Source organism: Heterocephalus glaber, unplaced genomic scaffold (genome assembly GCF_053883595.1).
Source record: "Heterocephalus glaber isolate CG9 unplaced genomic scaffold, H.glaber_assembly_v1.0 deba00001150, whole genome shotgun sequence".
NCBI classification, from domain to species: domain Eukaryota; kingdom Metazoa; phylum Chordata; class Mammalia; order Rodentia; family Bathyergidae; genus Heterocephalus; species Heterocephalus glaber.
The window spans coordinates 908,501-926,647 of record NW_028258204.1 but is presented as its reverse complement, the minus strand read 5'-3'; the positions used below and the strand labels follow the sequence as shown (position 1 = coordinate 926,647).

General features: G+C 49.8%; 1 protein-coding gene across 4 annotated transcripts in view; it reads right to left on the bottom strand.

Moving 5' to 3' along the window:
- Positions 1 to 18,147, bottom strand: part of Wdfy4 (WDFY family member 4) — a 287,946-nt gene that overhangs the window by 165,532 nt on the left and 104,267 nt on the right. For all 4 annotated transcript variants that reach the window (XM_004874534.4, XM_087210586.1, XM_087210585.1 and 1 more), the window contains 11 exons: positions 13,355 to 13,569; positions 12,512 to 12,609; positions 11,098 to 11,317; positions 10,656 to 10,732; positions 9,571 to 9,792; positions 8,607 to 8,785; positions 6,310 to 6,541; positions 5,088 to 5,233; positions 4,006 to 4,117; positions 3,204 to 3,394; positions 1,550 to 1,702 (listed from right to left, as the gene is read on the bottom strand). In XM_004874534.4, coding sequence (XP_004874591.2) covers positions 1,550 to 1,702; positions 3,204 to 3,394; positions 4,006 to 4,117; positions 5,088 to 5,233; positions 6,310 to 6,541; positions 8,607 to 8,785; positions 9,571 to 9,792; positions 10,656 to 10,732; positions 11,098 to 11,317; positions 12,512 to 12,609; positions 13,355 to 13,569 — 1,845 coding nt within the window. The remainder of the gene's footprint in view (positions 1 to 1,549; positions 1,703 to 3,203; positions 3,395 to 4,005; positions 4,118 to 5,087; positions 5,234 to 6,309; positions 6,542 to 8,606; positions 8,786 to 9,570; positions 9,793 to 10,655; positions 10,733 to 11,097; positions 11,318 to 12,511; positions 12,610 to 13,354; positions 13,570 to 18,147) is intronic.

The window sequence follows — 18,147 nt, the reverse complement described above, 5'->3', positions numbered from 1 at the left end:
AAATGGAGTACTACTCAGCCATAAAAAATGAGAAATTAGAGAAATTTATAGCTAAGTGGATGCACATTGAGACAATACTCTTAAGTGAAATAAATAGGACACACATGAATAAATTCCAAACAGTTTCTCTGTTGTGAGAAACTGAAAGTGTAAATAAGGACTAAATGTATAATAGGTCATGTGAAATAGGAAGAAAAGGGGCAAAGGGGAAGGAAGTGGGAAGGCTAGGGGAAAGGATAGAAGGGAATGGAATTAATATGAGAAAATGGAAAAATAGGAACAAAATCTTTGTAAATGGGGAGGGCTGGAGGGGTTGAAGGGAGGGCTGGGCAAGGGTGAAAAATAAGAACCAAGAGAGACTATGTAAAGGTGCAAATTTCCAATGATGAATGTCCTTATATTGTATACCTAAAATGTACCAATGATTAGAATGAATAATCGATAATGCAAAATAGGAAGAAAAGGTCCAAAGGGGTAAGGGTAGTGGGAGGGGCAGGGGAAAGGAAAGAAAGGAAAGGAAAAATGCTGAGAAATGGAAAAAATGGAAATAAAGTCTTTGTAAATAGGGAAGGGTGGAGGGGGTGAAGGGAGGGCTAGGAATGGGGAACAAATAAGAACCAAGATGCATTATGTAAAGGTACAATTTCTAAAGAGAAATGTAATTGTGTTGTGTACCTAAAATGTACCAAGAAAAGAATTTAACAAAAAAAAAAAAGAATAAGTTAATTTGTAAGAAAGAAGCGGCTTTTAAACCATCCCCTGGGTCTCCACCTATAGAGACTGAGGCTGGTACCCGACTGTCAGCACCTTTTCTCATCTCCCTGCCTCCCCTCCATCCTCACCCCAGCTGCACTGACACCGAACAGCCTGTGCCACAGGATGCCAGGCTGTGCCCACATGGAGGGTCTGCAAGCAGCACACCCCCACCCGAAGGCTCTCTTCCGGCTGGATTCTACAACTCAGCCACAGACACCACTGCCTAAAGCTGCACAGCTGTTCTCTTCTCTTCTCATCCTGTGCCTCCTCAACTATGGCACCCAGAATGCTGCAGTGTGGCCTTTGGCATGTCCCAGGCCCTCGTGGCAGAGAGGAGGCCCTGGGTCCTGGGCGTCACAGGGACTCCAAGACACATCAGCTCCTCTGCAGTCACTCTTCTAAAGAATCATTAGAAGTAGCAAAGCACCATCCAGAAGAATAGGGATCACTCTTTCAAACTCTCATATGGGCATGACACTTCACAGCTTAAAGTCTCTCAGATACTACCTGGTTTAACCCCACCATAGCCCACATGTAAGAGGTGACAGTCTCCATGTCAAATAGAAGTATGATGGGGTTCGGACAGGTCAAGAACATTGTCCAAGACCACACAGCCCAGAGGTAGCAGGATTTAACTATAATCCAGCCAGGGCTCTGGAACTTGTGTGGTCCCTGCCATGGGCACTCTGGGGGAAGCTGGTGGACTGGCATAGCAGAACCTCCAGACTTTTACCATCACATGTGCACACACATGCCCACACACACTCCAGAAGGCCTCAGCCCTCTGGTTTACCTCGAAGTCACAGAGAATGTGCTGGAAGACACTCATGTTGGTGACAGCAGATGGCCTGAAGCCCAGCTCTGCAGTGCCAGCCACCGAGAGGATGAGCTGGAGGATGTGGTGGTTGAGAAGAAAGGTCTTCTTCCGCAGGAGGAACGCCAGGATCTGGGATGGTGACATGGAGCAGCCTGTGAATGTCCAGGGGGACTCGTCCTTCCTCAGCAGCCTGCTCCTTGGGCAGACCCACTAGCAAAACCACGCTCATTCTGCTGCCATCCCTGTCTGCATGTTCTCAGAAGAAAAGCCTATGCCGACTCTGGGGCTCCTGCCCCGCTGGTGTCCCCTTTTCTGAGCTCGTGTGACTTGGCCTCTCTCTGAATCTCTTCCCTGGTGACAAGTGCTGCTGGTCCCCTCCTAGGTTTCCCATTTTTTGTTCCCGGATCCTTTATGCATAAGCATCTCATAGAAGCTGAAGCAACACCAGGGAGCCTCCATGCCCCAGGAGCCCAGTCACACCAGCCTTGCTTCCTCTGTGCCCCTGAGATGTGTCATTCCATTGTCCCAGAAGCTAGCAGTGCCTGCATCCTACCACCCAGTGGAGAGATACTAGGGTCCCAGCAAGCCCTCGGGAGCCAGCCCTTCCCAGAGCCTAGGAAGATGCATCCCACCAAGCACTTTCCCAGGGACCTGGGTGAAACAGTACCCAGACTGCCAGCTGTCCCTAGCATCTGGGTCTTCCCCTGTCTGGGCTCCTGCTCATCCCCTGCACAGCTTGGTTCCCCATCTCTGGTTCTAACACTGTCCTCTCTGTCCCCCTTTCCCAGAAACACTGCCCTCCTCTTCCAACACACCCAGAAAGACAATGCAATACCATTTCAGACTGTCCTGGTCACAGTGTTGCCAAGTGTGTGATCTAACCACAGTCTCTTCCCCTGGCAAGGACTAGTATAGTGGCCAAAGTCTGTGCCTCTGGTCCTGTTCCTGTGTCTCTTCAAGGGCCATCTTCCTGCCATGCAGGAGTCACTTGAGGGCTGTGTCCATTTCTCCTCTGACCTGGTCAGCTGTAAACAGCAGTGACCACAATGCACACATGCACAATTTTCTTGCACGGGCATCCTTCTAGGACCTCAACCTATGTTTTCACATGTAATCAGCATAACCCTATCCAACAGGTGTGTTACTCCTGGTTTACACATGGAGAAACTGAGGCACAGAGAGACAAAGGACACATGTAGCTAGCAGTTCTGAGCAGTGTGCAGAGCCTCTCCTGTATAGGGAATCTAATGTTCATGGCAGCCCAATGATGCACTAGCTATGGCAGTCCATATCCCTACAGATGGGGACATTGAGGCAGAGAGGGTATATAACTCTTTTATGGTCACATAACAAGATGAGGATGAGTCAGGATTCCCAGCCAGGCAGACTAGCCCTGAGGCTGTGGTACAGACAGCAATGGAGGATGCACAGAGGGTCCTACAATCAACAGGGAAAGTGCCAGAAGCTGAATTCAGGTGCATGCTCAAAGCATCACAGGCTAGTTGTAACCTGGTCCTCCCCTGCTGTGACCTTGCTGGTCCCAGCAACTCCTGCCAGCCAGAAATCACCCTGGAGGAAATGTCCATGTGGCAAGGAAGCCTGTCCCTGTCCCCGGGCTGGGGTGGGTTACCTGGTACCCGCTGATGTGCTGCATCAGGTGGTCACACATGATGTTGCTGGTCAGAACTGAGTGCAGGACCTTCACAGCTGCATACATGGTATGGTCATCTGTTGCTAAGGAGATGAGGCCCAGGAGGATGGCGGGACCACCAATGAAGTCCAAGCTGCTGGCAGCAGGGCTGGAGTGAAAGACCCTCACCCCTGCATGGGACAAAGAAGGCACTGGATTGGTGAGTTGCAGCCACCCTGCCATGCAAAATCCCTGAAGCAGGAGGGTGGAGGGGCCACTAGGGCCTCCATCTGGAAGGCCAGAAGGAGCAGGAAGGAGGGGCTGGGAAAGACTCAGGAGGCAAGGGTCCTGAGGGAGACCTGTCTGTGTCATCAGAAGACTGAAATCCAGAGGCTGCATGGGGCACCCACTGTCCTGGGTCCTCAGTGCTGAGGAGCCAGATGGCTCCTCAGCTCAGTTTCCTGGTAGCTCTGAAAACCTTGGGCTTCTCCTGCCCTCTGTCCTCTGCAGGGCTAGACCCTGGCCCCGTTGCCTAGTGAGCAGCAGGTGCTGCCTGTGTCTCTGAAGACAACCACCACGCCTCCTAGAGAGGCTCCACTGGGCACAGACACCAGCCTGCTTGTAGCTGAGTTATCCCCCAGTTCTCAGATGGGGCAGGGGCCACTGATCTCTGTGCCCTCTGGTTCCCACTCTGGCCCTCCTGGTCTGGACCCCAGTACACCCCATCTGGCCTGTGCTCCACAATTCCAGGGAGCACCAGCCCTTCTTCCTGAAGAGCAGTGAAGGTTCCCTGGCAACCTACCTAGCTGGCCCACAGCAACAGCTCCAAGGGTCCTGAGCGAACCCAAGAGGTGTCCAGCACAATTTCTCAGCAGGAACACGGGTGTGGTATGGTCACGGGAGGAAATGTTCATCTAGAGAAATTGGCAACAATTAGTCTTGGGAGTCTCCTAGAAAAGAGGGGGTATTGGTCATAAGCTCCTAGACATCAGGGTCCCTGGGGCCTAGCCAGGGCTGGTGCTTCCATAGGCAGTGATTAGCAGGTGAATCATACTTAAACCAATGGTGGGGGCTGGAAGCCTGTCCTACTCCCAAGCTGTGTCTTAACTGAGTGGCTTTGGAAAACAGCCCTTGGTGAGGGCAGGAAGAACCCAAGGTCATCTCAGGGGACCCAGCATTGCCAAGGTAGCCACCACCTTCTCAGCCTGGGTTGTCCCCATTCTGCAATGCCTGAGCCCTCCTGATTTCTGAAGGGCATGAGAGAGGAATCGGGGCCACCTCCATCAGGAAGTGCCCTGTGTGGTGAGCACCACTGTGGTGTGGCAGCACCTACTCCCCATCCCTCTTGCTGCAGGGTGCTTTCTGTCCTTGAGGGTGACAAGAATGTAAACAGATCAGCCAACATGCATCAGTACTAAAAGCAAAAGAAGATCTTTAGGCAGGAAGTAGAAGTTGTAAACCCAGGGCATCCTCATTTATACACGTTTGCCTGTTTTTCTGCAAGTTTATATGGTTTTTTAAAATGTCACAGCAATTCAAAACTGATTTTTGCAGTGCTGATGGGTCAGGAGAATTCAAAGGGAAGACCAGCACTGTGTCTGTACATTGCAACAGCAGTGAAAATATTCCATTTGTTCTTCCTCTACCAGGAAGAGCTCCCACTTTCCTCTCTGAGTGATTATAAATAAAAGGGTCAATCGTGAGGGATGTGATGAGTAGAAAAGCACAGCGTATTTTATTAAATGAACTAGAGTTTGTGGATGTGTGTATCTGTCCAGCCACACTAGGACAAACATGAATTAGTGTTTACTTAAGCACAGAAGCAGAAGCAAGCCATGAAATCAAGATTTCAACAGGGAAAGGCAGTGGAATTAGAAGGGGTACCTCCTTGGCAATTAGGCGGCTGTCCACCTCGTTGTAGGTGTTTCTGAGGTCTGCCACATTGGTGATGGAGGAGCTGGCCACGTGGAGTCCAAAGGAAACCTTTTCCTCTGCAACAAGGGGTTTGACTTCACCATCAAGGTCTTCTCCTATAGCGACACATCTTCAATCAGGTATAGTCTCTCTTTACAGAGAAGGAAATTAACTCTCAGACAATTAAATATCTGTAGCCACACAACAAAGTAATCATTGAGAAGAGGTTTGTATCCTGCTACACTGTATGGTTTTTCAAAGTTGTGTGTTGAGATGTCTTATGCTTAAGCTTGTGCTTCTCTGACACTTACAAAAACTAGGCACATCTCCAAGATTGAGCCTTCTATAAAATAGAGAGATTCCAGGTATTAAATTACCAGAGTTTAAAACATCTATCAAACCTCTAACTTGCTCTCCAAAGCCAAAGTGCTAAGGAATAAGAAATCTGACTTATAAAGAAGGAAATGGGAAATTTTTCATGAACTGCATGGGCTGGTGTGAATATTCAACTTGGAATCAGTACCCTGATACTCAAGTCACCAGGACTAAATGTCATGCTGGAGACGTGTGGTGTGTGAAAACAGAGCCCATGAAACTGGCTGCAGCCCTGACCTGGTCCCATTGCTTTGGTCAGTGCCATTTGCCACAGGAAATGAAGTTCAAGCAAAACTCAGGCCTGGAGATAGAAACAGTCAGCAGCACTCAGTAGCCCTTCCCCACCCACAAGGCCTCCCTGCCCCAGTGCATTTATCACTCTTCCCAGATGGGAGCTGACCCCCAACTTGATGAGCAATGTCCTCTGTTTGAACAGCCAACAATCAATAAGGAGAATGTGGATGTTTTGTCTGCCTGTTTAATAATTGAAGACAACAGCATACTTTAGTTAAAAAGCTTCTTCATTAAAAGGAATGTAACTTATTTATCTCATTCTCGTTTCTCTTTCTTTGCTGATGGTATTACCCACCCATCCTCCTCCATTAGGAGCTTTAGAGACTAAATCTACAGGATATTGTCATTTCCTTTTCTGTGACATTTTCTGTTGGGTTGTAAATATATAATGATCCAATTACAGAGGTCTTTCCTAATGACTGACCTGTGCTGAGTTTATTCTTTACAAATGTGCTATAAATAACTAGATGTCCATTTAAAAATTGATTCCAGAAAAAACATTATAAATCAGAACACTCCATACCTGGAGTATGCACAGCTTGGAAGTTACCACAGTATCTTGGGCCAAGTTTGATAATAACTTCCAGAGTATCCATTGATATGGCTTCTTCAAAGAGGTAGGTAGGACCAAGACGCCAGATTAATGACGACTTTTGTCTCCAAATTCGAGGGGTTGCAATATATCCATAAACATCCACAAATGAGGACGGATCCATTGAAAGGAAGGGTCCAGGCAAGGCCTGGATATACAGCATCTGTGAAAACAAACAGGATGGAGGAAGTAGGTGGTGTGTAACTTCAGACTTAATCAAATAAGCACATAGTGATGCAACATAATGAGCCATGTTTGTTTATTAAAAAATGTTATTTTATCTAAAAAATTAAAAAGAACTCAAATCTAAGAAGCATGCAGAAAAACAAATTATGAAATGTAGGTGTAAGTAAAAAGCTGGAGCTACCTTTGGAAACAAATTTGATAAAACACAGAAGGAGACACAATGGTCCATCTCTCTTGTCCCAGTCATTCTATTAAAAACTTAAATGTCTATTTTTGGCACATTAATGAAGCTTCATAGAATAACAATAATCATAGTCATATAGTTTAGAGAAGAAGAAATAAAACTGTCTATTTGCAAATGACATGCCTACATAGAAAATTCCAAGGAACTTTTTTAAACCCCTGAAACATTGATGGTGAACCTTTTAGAGTTTTCATTGATACAAACAGCCCACTGCAGCACATGTGCCATAGGTTCATCATTACCATCCTAGAACTAAGTGAGCTCATCAAAGCTACAAGATATCAAAAAAAAACACACACCAAAAATTGCATATTTATAGACTAACAAGTGTAATTTAAAACTTAAAACAATATCATTTACAATTGTTCAAATAATAATCACATACTTAATAAGACATGAACAGGCTCTCTATACTAAAAATCCCAAAATGATAATGAAAAAATTCAAAGAGAACCCATGTAAGTGGAGATACATACCATGTTGATGGATAGAAAGATTCACTACAATAAAGATACTATTTTCCTCCAATTGATCTATATGTATAATACAATTCCTATCAAAATCTCAGTAAGACTATTTTGTACTCATAAACAAGCTAATTCTAAAATTGGTATAGAAAACACAGGCTCTAGAATAGCTTAAACAATTTAGAAAAAAGAGTAAGTGCAAGAAAGCACCCTATCAAGTAACAATTCATATTGTCTAACTATAATAATCAAGACAGTGTGGCACTGATAGAGTGATAGTCATAGATCAAGGCAGTACAACACAGAACCCAGAAATAAACCCACCCTAACATGCAGAACTAATTTTGTGTGTGTATATCCTTTTACTGGTACATTTTAGGTGCACAATATAATGACATTCATCATTGGAGATACGCACCTTTACATACTCTCTTGGTTGCACAACTAATTTTTGACAAAGGTGCAAAAAGTAATATAATGGCAGATGGACAGCCTTTCAACAAGTAATGCTAAAGAAAGGAAAGTGACTATCCAGATAGGCAAAGAATAGATTTCTGCCTAAACCTGGAGGCACATTAGAATAACCTCTGAAAATCTGAAGACTCTACTGAATTGTTCAGTAACCCAACACACAGAGGGTCCAGTGTAACTGATCTGGGGTGCATTCTTGTGCAAGAGCTTTACAAAGCCTGTATGGGTGATTCTAGAATGCAGCCGAGGTGAGACTCTCTCTCTGAAAGCTGGGTGGAAAACCAGCTGTCCCTGCCCACCCTGGACTCTGCCCCCCCCACCAGGTTCCTTGGGGACCTCTGACAGCATCTGCTGGATGGCACATGCCTGCCAGCTCATTGGTCTGCTTTATACTTGGGCATCTCTACATGAGGGTGAGGAAAGCTTCTTTCCTGTGCATGCTCACATTCTGTGACTTTCTTCATCAATCTTGCTCAAAGTAAGGGGAGATGTGTTGGTGTCTTGCTCCCAAGAGTTGTGTGCAGAACAGCCCTGTTGGCCTCCCCAGGAAGCATCTTAGAAAAGTTAGACCTCAGGCTCTGCGCAGACCTCCCTGGGGACTTTGAACCTTAAACTGTCTTCTTCTCACTATTCTTACAGATCTGGCCCCGGGCTCTCCCTTCTGCCCTGGTTCTGTGACCTTCAGTCCACTTTACTAGGATATCCTTTCCATACCTGTGCTCAACCAACATCTTGGACAGCAAATGTATTTCCTTAGACATCAAACCCGTTCCCAAAAGAAAACACAGAGCTGAGTCAAGGCCCTATCTGGGTGACAGAGCTGAGAGCAAAGTGCAGCTGGGGTGGGGACACCATCTCACTTTGGCTGAGCCGATAGCCTGTCCATCCAGATATGTAGAGATGGTACAGTTCCTTTTCATTTCCTTGGTGACAACCACAGCCAGGTGATGCCACTGACCGAAGGCCAGCAGCTGGCCACACCTGACCTGAAGCTGGCGTCCAGGGGAGGGGTCAATGGCATCCTCGGGTTCCATGACGTCTGAAAGAGAACACAGATGCTGGAATATCATGCAGCATCACACACTGGGCCTGGCCCTTGGAGGTGTGGCCTGGTCCTCTTCTCATAAAATGTGACAACAGCAGCAGTAACAGCTATGGCTCCTCAAGAGCCAGTCCCTGGTTATTTTATTGTCACAAGAACACTCTGAGGTAGGTGCTTTGCTTCTTCCATTTCATCCTCCTGAAGCTTAGAGAGCTTAGGTAACTCACCCAAGGTCAACCTGCCAGGATTCAACCCTAAGTGCCAGACTCTAGTAAGACACCATCCCATAGTAGATGGCTTTCATGGTGACACACACATGCAGCCAAAGGAGGGAACAGGTAGTCTTGCTGTGGCCAAAGGTGTCACCCATTAGGACCTTCGCCATGCTACCCAGGAAAATGACTCATAGGACACTGAGGATCAGGTAGCCTGGACATGCTGGGGCCACCTCAGGTAGGTCAACTTGGAGAATAAGGCCAAGGCCCCACAGGCAGGGCCAGGGGCAGCCAGGGAAGGCAAACCCTGAGTACTCCTCATGACCACTCTTCTGGGAAGCCATGAGCAAGATCCCTGAAGCCAGGCGCAACCTCAGAGCCTGGACCTTGGGAACCCAACCCTTATCTGCTCAGCTCTTCAAGCAGGTATGGAACCAAGGGAATGAGTCTCAAAGATATAGAGAGACCAGAGGTCACCAGACTCTACACGTGTCCAAGGCCAGAGCCTTCAACATGGCCCTGTGTCTTCCCAGTGTGGACAAAGCCACTTTGGATCCCAAAGCTCACCCAGGGGCTGGAATTCCTTCTCTTCTGTGGATACCACCAAGGAGAGGTCATCTGGGCAGAGGCTGGCAGAGAAGCAAACAAAGGGCTGCTCGGTCCTGGCCAGGTGGCGTACTAGGGTGAGGAAGCGGATCGGGTGGCCCTCGGTGGTGATGGCCTGCCGGCTGAGCAGGAACCAGCAAGAGAAGGTGAGGCCCCCAGGAGGAGGGAAGGGCCTGGCTCCACCTGTCACAACACAAGCACAGCCTTAGGCTCTGCCCTTTGGGGGAGCAAGTGTGTGCTCACCAGGATTGGTGCCCTGTGTCACCTCCAGGAGCCAGTGCTGGGCCTAGCCGGCCTCACACCCACTGAATCCCAACCCACAAAGTGCTGTCCTGTCACCACAGGACAAAGAGGAAGCTCCCAGAAGTCAGCAGCATTCCTGCCCAATGTGTTTCTGTTGGACTGCACTGAAGTCTCCAAGCCTTTCCCAGCCTGCTCCCCTACCCTCCACAATCCCAACTGCCTTCTTATGGAGCAGAGGGGCCACCACTGTCCCCAAGGCCTGTCACCACCTGGACCCCTGCTCAGTTGATCTGAACCCAGGCTTCATGTTCCATGGGGCAGAGGACACTTGACAGGTTCATGCCCTGCTCCAGGGAAGCCCTGTGCCCTCCACCCTATAAGAGGGCCGGTGACACTCATGGATGGCAGCACACTCAGTGTCAACCCCATCTGGAAAGAGGTCTGCCCTGGCTGCTGGTCCTTGAAGGCACTGGCTCTCAGCACCCAGCACCCACCCAATATGGGAAGCAGAGACCCTCAAGGCAGGCGATGTGCCCTTCTCCGTCTACTCCAGGCACTGTACAATGAATCAAACCCAGGATCAGCAGCCCAGTCACCATAAGTCTCTCAGTGTTGACTGAACATGGTCTTGGACTGAGCCCTTGGGACACAGGGTGACCAGGACACTTGTCCTACAGAGGGTAAGCAAACTCAGCAGCTAGAGGACCACCATCTGTGGATACTCAGGACCAAGGGGAAGACTTGCACTTTTTGGAAATGCCAAGTGCAAATTGACCACTGAGGCCACCTGAAGGGAGACCCACCTGTCCCGATCCCTCCGGAGATAGAGTACTCAGTACTGGTCCCCATAACGGTAGACAGGGTTGGAATAAACAGGCACCTGGGAACAGGAGAGCATCTCAGACCACTGACCTACAAGCAGCTCCCCACATCAGTATGGCTCATCTGGGGCACAGGACACAGGGGTCATACCCCAAGGACAGGAAGCAGCTGGTGGAGTTAGGAGATCCCGAAGAAGGGGACCCACACTGGAGGTTGGAGTATATTGCAGAAGGCAGCCACAGCAGGGAGGGGGCCTCTGGTCCTCCCAGCTGGGGATGCTGCCCTGAGAGTCACTGAGGGGCAGGTACCAGGACTGAGAGTGGTGGGCTCTGCCAGGAGCTAGCTTTGTAATCCATGTTTTATGCACCAGAGGCGCTGGGAAGCTGATAAATTGCTTTCAGAGGGCATGGACACCATTCATACCCGTAACCCTCCACAGACATGTCAAATTCCACAAAGGATGGAGCCAGGGCTGCCCTCTGTGGCTGCAGATTGCGCGGGGAGGTCATGGAGATGAGGCTCAGTGCTGTCTGAAGGGCTGGGGTGGAATCCCAGGACATCCTCGAAGATGTGCTATCCTGAGCCACTCCAGGGATGGCATCGGCAGGTCCCTCAGATGGACGCATATCTGTGGCTGGTGGCCCTACAGCAGCAAGTAAGAAAAATGACGTCTCCTGCCCTGTGTTTCCACTTCACCTCACCCAGGTGGAGAATGTGGCAAAATCGTAAGGCACTGACCACCTGGGCTCTGCTGCCAAGGGGAACAGGAGAGAGTGGAAGTGACCTGGCCCTCCTAGAAACTTCTCCCTTTCATTCCATCATGTGCCCCTCTCCAATCCGGCCTTTCTGCAGCTGTGGGGCCCACTCCTCCCTTTGTCCCAGCTCCCCGAGCCCAGCCCTGTTCTCCACAACACCCTGTCTCCGAGCCTGCTTCCCCATCCGTGCTTCTTTTTCTGTATTAAATTCTTTTATTGGTACATTGTAGGTATACAACACAATTACATTTCTCATTGGGAATTGTACCTTTACATGATGCATCTTGGTTCTTATTTTTTCCCCATTCCTAGCCCTCCCTTCACACCCTCCACCCTTCCCTATCCACAAAGACCTTATTTCCATTTTTTCCATTTCCCATCATTTTTCCTTTCCCCTCTTTCCTTTCCCCTGCCCATCCCACTACCCCTACCCCTTTGGATCTTTTCTTCCTATTTTGCATTATCGATTATTCATTCTAATCATTGGTACATTTTAGGTATACAATATAATGACATTCGTCATTGGAAATTTGCACCTTTACATAGTCTCTCTTGGTTCTTCTTTTTTACCCTTGCCCAGCCCTCCCTTCCACGCCTCCAGTCCTCCCTATTTACAAAGATTTTGTCCATGCTTCTCAACTTCAGTGTCCTGGGTGATCTTACACCTGAGGTATCCAAGGCCGTTTCTCTCGGTGCCTTTCTGAATAGCATCGTCCCGGGAGCAGGCCTGACTCTGGTCTTCACCTGGGCTCCTCTCTGGCCCCCAGTTCACCCCAGGTTGTGAAGGGTGCAGGAAGCCTGAGGTGTGGCCATTGCCTGGGCCACACCAGGTGTCTCAGAGTCATGAAGGAAACTCCATCACTGTCTCATGATCCAGGCCCTAGAGGGCAGGCAGGTGCCCCCAACACCCAACTTACATGGAATGTGGGGTATCCTTTTCCTGCTTTTTCCCTGGCCTTTCTCCAGGGACCCTGACCGCTGAGCAGCAGGTAAAATCATTCTTAAATCTATCCCTTTCTCCCCTGTTGGGGGTAATCCCTGCCCCACACCCCTTAGCCTGCTACCCCACTTCCCTCACCTACCTGAGCACCCAGGGGTGCCTCCACTGCCCTCGGGAGATGCTTTGAGGTGTTTCACTGCAGCTGACAGGGGCAGGGGAATTCCTAACCCTAGAAACTGTCTGGATAGCACAACACAAGAGAGAACCAAGTGAGGACATTGTACAGGCAAAAGTTTTCCCCCACTTCATCTGAACCACTTCCCTAGACACATAGTCTCAATTCCTCTGCCCTTCTGCCTTGAAATACCCTTCCCAAAATCCATACAGAGACACAGTGTGCCTGCCTTGCCATGTAGCTCAGAGAGCTGGCAGGGGTAGGGGCCTCAAGGTGAACCTTGGGAGGTATGCTGTTTATAGGTCTCCAGGAATTTGCCTGCCAGCATGGCAGCCTTCCTGGCATGCCCCCTGGCTGGAGGGGCTGGCCTCTGGCCCTCTGAACTTCCTCCCATGGGCGGGGCAGCATGACCTTTTGCATTGCCCTCCCTGTGCCACTCCAAGGCCGCATAGGGTCCTTGGAGCCTCTCCACCTTCCTCCTGTACTATGTATGCCTTCCACATGTGCTCCTGCTGTGGGCCGCCTTCCCTCCTGCTAGTGCTTCCCAGGAACTTGCCTAGGCCTCAGGGTTCAACCCAGCCTCACTTCCTTGCGGCCCCCTCCCTGGACCACTATTGCCGGGTGTAGGTTCTGTCTGCCTAGTGGGGACCGGCACACTGCTCAGCACAGACCAAAGGCTCCAGTGTTGAATGCTGGAGGGGCACAGAGGGTTCTCAGGACACATGTCACTGCAGAGGCACTGCTTCCTGAGGAGCACACAGGACCCAGCAACATGCTCTGCAGGATTCAGTGCAAAAATGTATGTGGTACCTCAGCACGTCGGGCTCGATGGCCTGCGAAGCAAGCTTTTCAAAAATCCTGATGAGAGGCACATGCAGGGGGCTGCTGCCAGTGCGGAGGACCCCTTGGCAGGAGGTTACGAGCGTTCTGAGCATGCCTGCCTCACACATGACCTGCCGGCTCTTCTCTGACTTCACCAGGGATAGCAGGTGGCTGGCCACAGAGCACTGGATCTCCTCTGACAGCTAAGAGGTGACCAAAGCAAACATTGGTGGTAGAACAGGTAGACTGTACCCATGGCCTATGGCCCCATAACCTGTCCAACTCAGGGGCTCTTCCATGGGTCCCCTCCCCTGCATGGCAGCCTGAGAGAGGCTGGCCCAGAGATGAAATGTCCATTGCAGTCACCTGCAGGCCAGGGAAAGAGCCACGGTGGCAGCTGTACACAGCTCAGTCCTCACACGCATGCTGTTTGCCCTTCCTGGTGCTGGGATCTTTCTGATTTAAATACCAATGTAGAAAAGTCTATGTTTCCACATAACAATCCAGGCTTGTGGCCCCTCTCAAAGATGGGGCCATCCAAGCTGCTAGAGCCAGGCAGTGGCTGTCTGTCAAAGTGGTCCCACACTGCCCCTGCCACTGGGCTCCTGTGTTTGAGTTTACACCACTTGGTGTAATGAGTAGAGTCCACCTAAGTGTGTGAGTCTACCAGAAGGACCCCCACAGACACACACATGTGCACACACATATACACACATGCACACACACACACCCCACTGGCTGAAGCAGGTGCAGGGATCCCAATGTCGCAGGTTCACCCATGTGTCAGCTCCTCCACCACTGTGTCCCCTCTGTCTGCCTCTGGTCCTGACCTTATCCTGGGGACACTGAGCTCTCGCCCTGCCCTCTGCTGGATTTCAAGCTCCCTCCCTCACTTTATGTCCCTTGACACATGTAGATGAGAAAGCACAGAGTGGGCTCCATAAGTATTTGAGCAAATACAGTACATCCTTTTTTAATGGTCTTCTTTTTAAATAAAAAGATAAAGCCAAGCTTGAAGACACCTGTAATCCCAGCATGCTGGGAGGCTGAGGCAGAAGGATCACAAGTTTAATCACCTAGCCTGGGAAACTTAGCAAGAGGGAGTGATCCCATGGTAAGACCAGAAGCCAGAGGTGAGGAGAGGCCTGACACGCTCTGTTCTAGCAGCCCTCACTCAGGAACCCATGGGAGTTCTGTAAGAACTGCATTTATTCTTCTTGTAGGCGCCCTCTCCTCCACACACTGGGACCCTGGGGGATGCACTCAAACTGTCTCTGGATCATGGGAGCCCCCTTCCCTTTAAATGTGACACCTGTACAGCCAGTGTGAGCTGCTAGGTGCACAGACCCAGCCCCTCAGGGACCAGCAGCCAGAGGGAGACCTGCCCAAGCTGGTTTGTGTCCAGCAACTCCAATGCTGTTGCTTTCTCTGTGAGGACTCCCCATAGCAAATCCACTGATCTCTTTTGACTACTCCCAGGTCTTTCCTGTGATGTTGTTACCCTGTCTCCTGCATCCTCCCCTTCCTTTCCCATCTGCTCAGGACAGAAGAGGGATGGCCACTGTCCTACCCTGAGCTTTCCCTCCTCCAGACCTGGGTTATTTCATTTAGCAACTGCACTCTTTATTCGGGGTGAGAGCTGGGGAGACGGTCTGTATGAAGCAAGATGCAAAAATAACATCGTGATGTATTATTAATAAGAACTAAAAAGAAGTGCCTATAATCTTCAGTTTTTATTACCAGCACTTTGCTTATTGCTTTGGGGCCTTTTGGGTTTTTTTGTTGTTGTTGTTGCTTTTTTTTTTTTTTTCAACAGAGCAATATTACTTATAATTTGAATGTAAAAAAAGGAAAAAAAAGAGAGGGAGAAAAGAAAGTTTTCAGAAGGGAGAAATGCTGATCTTGCCTAATGGTGCCACAAGTTTACTCCAAAACTGCTCAATGCCCCATAATGGAGGAGGGAAAATTGATTGTCCTCATTATCGCTGCAGCTCTGTCAATACCCGTATCGCCTGGTTTTGAATAAAATGTGCTGCTTTTTTTCAGTGTTGGTTCCAGTAAAGTAGGGTTTTAGTGAAAATGTGAGCAGTAGCAGGAAACCGGTCTGGTTCCCCCTACAGTGGGATTGATTTTCCTAATGCGCCCGACTTCCCATGCAGGAAGGGATTGTATTCAATCAGGACTCAGTGTCAGAGCACAGGGTCGCAGGCGAGCAGTGACAGGATGGGACCTCCAGGCAGATGGGTACAGGGCGACTGCAGGCACCTGTGGCGCTTTCTGCTCTCTCCCTCTGACAGTCCACACCTCATCCTGACCCTGTCCCACTTTCTCTCCTGGGCCACATTCATCTGGTCCCACAGTCCAATAAGGGGTGGGTTCTGGTGGGATGGTGGCCTGGGTCCTGAGGTTCCTGGGTCCTGGGTCCTGTGGTTCAGATGTGGTTTGCGCCCCAAGAAGCTTGGTCCCCAGTGTGGTGAGGTGGTACCTTAAGGGGCGTGGCTGTGGGAGAACTGTAGGTCATTGGAGGTGATGGTCTCTCACCATGTGACCTCATCCTCTGTCACCTAGCAGTCCTCTCCAGAGCTCAGCCTAGGCCAGTGCCATCCCCTTGAATCTTCAGAACTGTGAGCTGCATGAACCTCTTCTTTCCACAGAATCCAGCCTCAGGGATTCTGTTACCGTAAAGAAAGTGGGTGCTTCCAAGGAGCCCAGGGTGTTGGATACATCAGTCTATGGTGCAGCTTCTGGATTTGACCATGCTGTCATGACAGAAATCCACTAGGCCTAGCATCATCTTCCCCAGACATCCTGAAAAAACCTGAGACTTTATGAGATACCTGGGTTTAGATTCACTGTTTGCTTCATTTTGTTTGAAATGTTCTTTATTTGATGATTTTGGAAGAGAAGTGCTGGACTTTGAGTGATCTTAGCTCAGCACATTATCAAACACTGTAAAGAGGGTGCCAGGGACAAATGGGCCCACAGTGTGTAGGACTTGACAGGTGTATTGGTTTTACCTTCACTTTCTTAGAGTCAGTCGGCTCCCTACATGGGCAGGAGTTTTCCATGTTGGCCCAGGCCCACACACTGGCTGGTGCAGGCTCAGGAGCTGGTGGCATTGGGGTATGACAGAACCTAACTTTCACTAAACCAGTAGAACCCATGCCTGAAGGGTCTGCTTCCTCCAAGTGCTCAGACAGACAGTAGAGACCAGCACACAGGTTCGTGGATGGTGCCTGTCCAAGTCCTCTGCCTCTTTTTCAGATCGTGTGTATTTGATGGTCAGTTCCTCCTGGCAGCAGAAGCCTCAGAACTTACATTCACAGAATATTTCTCTCTTCTGACATGACTTCCCATCCTCCTCTTTGGTCCACCCTGTCCTCCAGCCACAGTGACATTCTTGCCCTCTGAGGCTGATGCTTGAGGTTGGGGCAGTCTGTTCTAATCCCATCCTTTTGCTGAGATGCTGCTCTTTATTCAAGCAATAATTCACACATCCTCTCTTCCCAGAAACTTTTCAGACTTTCCCAACCAGCACCATGTCCACATTTCAATTGTGGTGAATGTCACACCATACCTGGTTCTCTCTTCTTCTCTCTTCATCCCCTTTGTCTGCCTTCTCCCCTTCCTCCCCCAACCCCTCACTGTGGTGACCCTGAGACAAGGACCCTGCACTTTTATTTCCCTTGTGTTTTTCTCCCCCCAATATGACAGCTGCCTCATAAGTGCAGGCTCAGGTGGCTGTAGGATGAAGCAGGGCACCTCATCCAGAAGCCTGGACAGGGAGTCAGAAAAAGCAGTGTGCATTTAAGTGTTGAAGAATAGTGAAGGAAGAGGTAGGCCAGTGATGAGACAACAGTGTGCTCAGAGGCCAGGAGGTGACTTTAAGGGAAGCCTGATGTCACACAGGACAAAGACCCAATAGGAGATCCCTGAGGCACCATGCAAAGGGACTCACTCTGCAGCCAGGCAGGTCCTGACCTGTCCCAGCTACTGGGGAATCCAAGACTGTAGCCCAGACCCAGAGCTCCTCATCTGATGCTGGAGGGACAGCAGCCTGGTGACCCAGCATCCCCTTGCTCTTGAGTCCATTGCAGACACAGGCCCCCACTCTGGTGCAGTTGCCCTGAGAAGCTGGAGTCTCTGAGCTGAGCTCTAGCAGAGCCCAGACCACAGGGCCACCCTCTGACCACTACACCCACTCCATGCTCCAGAACCAGGCCTAGCCTGCCCCAAATTGGTATCTAGCATCCATGCCAGGCCCAGAACCTCAGCCTTCCTGCTCCAGGTGCCCAGCCTGGGCCTAACATCCCAGGAGTCACGGCATGGATATGGCTGTGCCCCAGCTCAGAGCCTCATCATCCAGCTGGCCTGCTGCTGCCTCCTCCCACAAGTGGAATTCACCATGCAGGGTCCTCACCCACCTCGCAACTCTGGCCTCTGCCATGCGTGAAGGCGCCTGAGGGCAAGGTGCAGGCCTGGCTCTCTCCTTTGAGTTATGTCCCTTTGCTCAAGCTGGTCAGACCTTCCCTCACCTTTCTGCCACCTGATAGTTAACCCCTCCCCAGATGTGAGCTGGCTGCCATCTGAACTTAGCTCAGGTCACCCACAAAATGCAGGACCAAGGGAAGGAAATACGAGAGTCTTCTGACTCACATGTAGACAGTAACACATAGTTCAGTAGCAGCTTTCTGGTATCAGCTGATAGACAGTGTGTCAGGTGGAATTACAGCTAGAATGTATTACCTTCCTTTTAATATTTTCAGCAGTGCATCCACCAG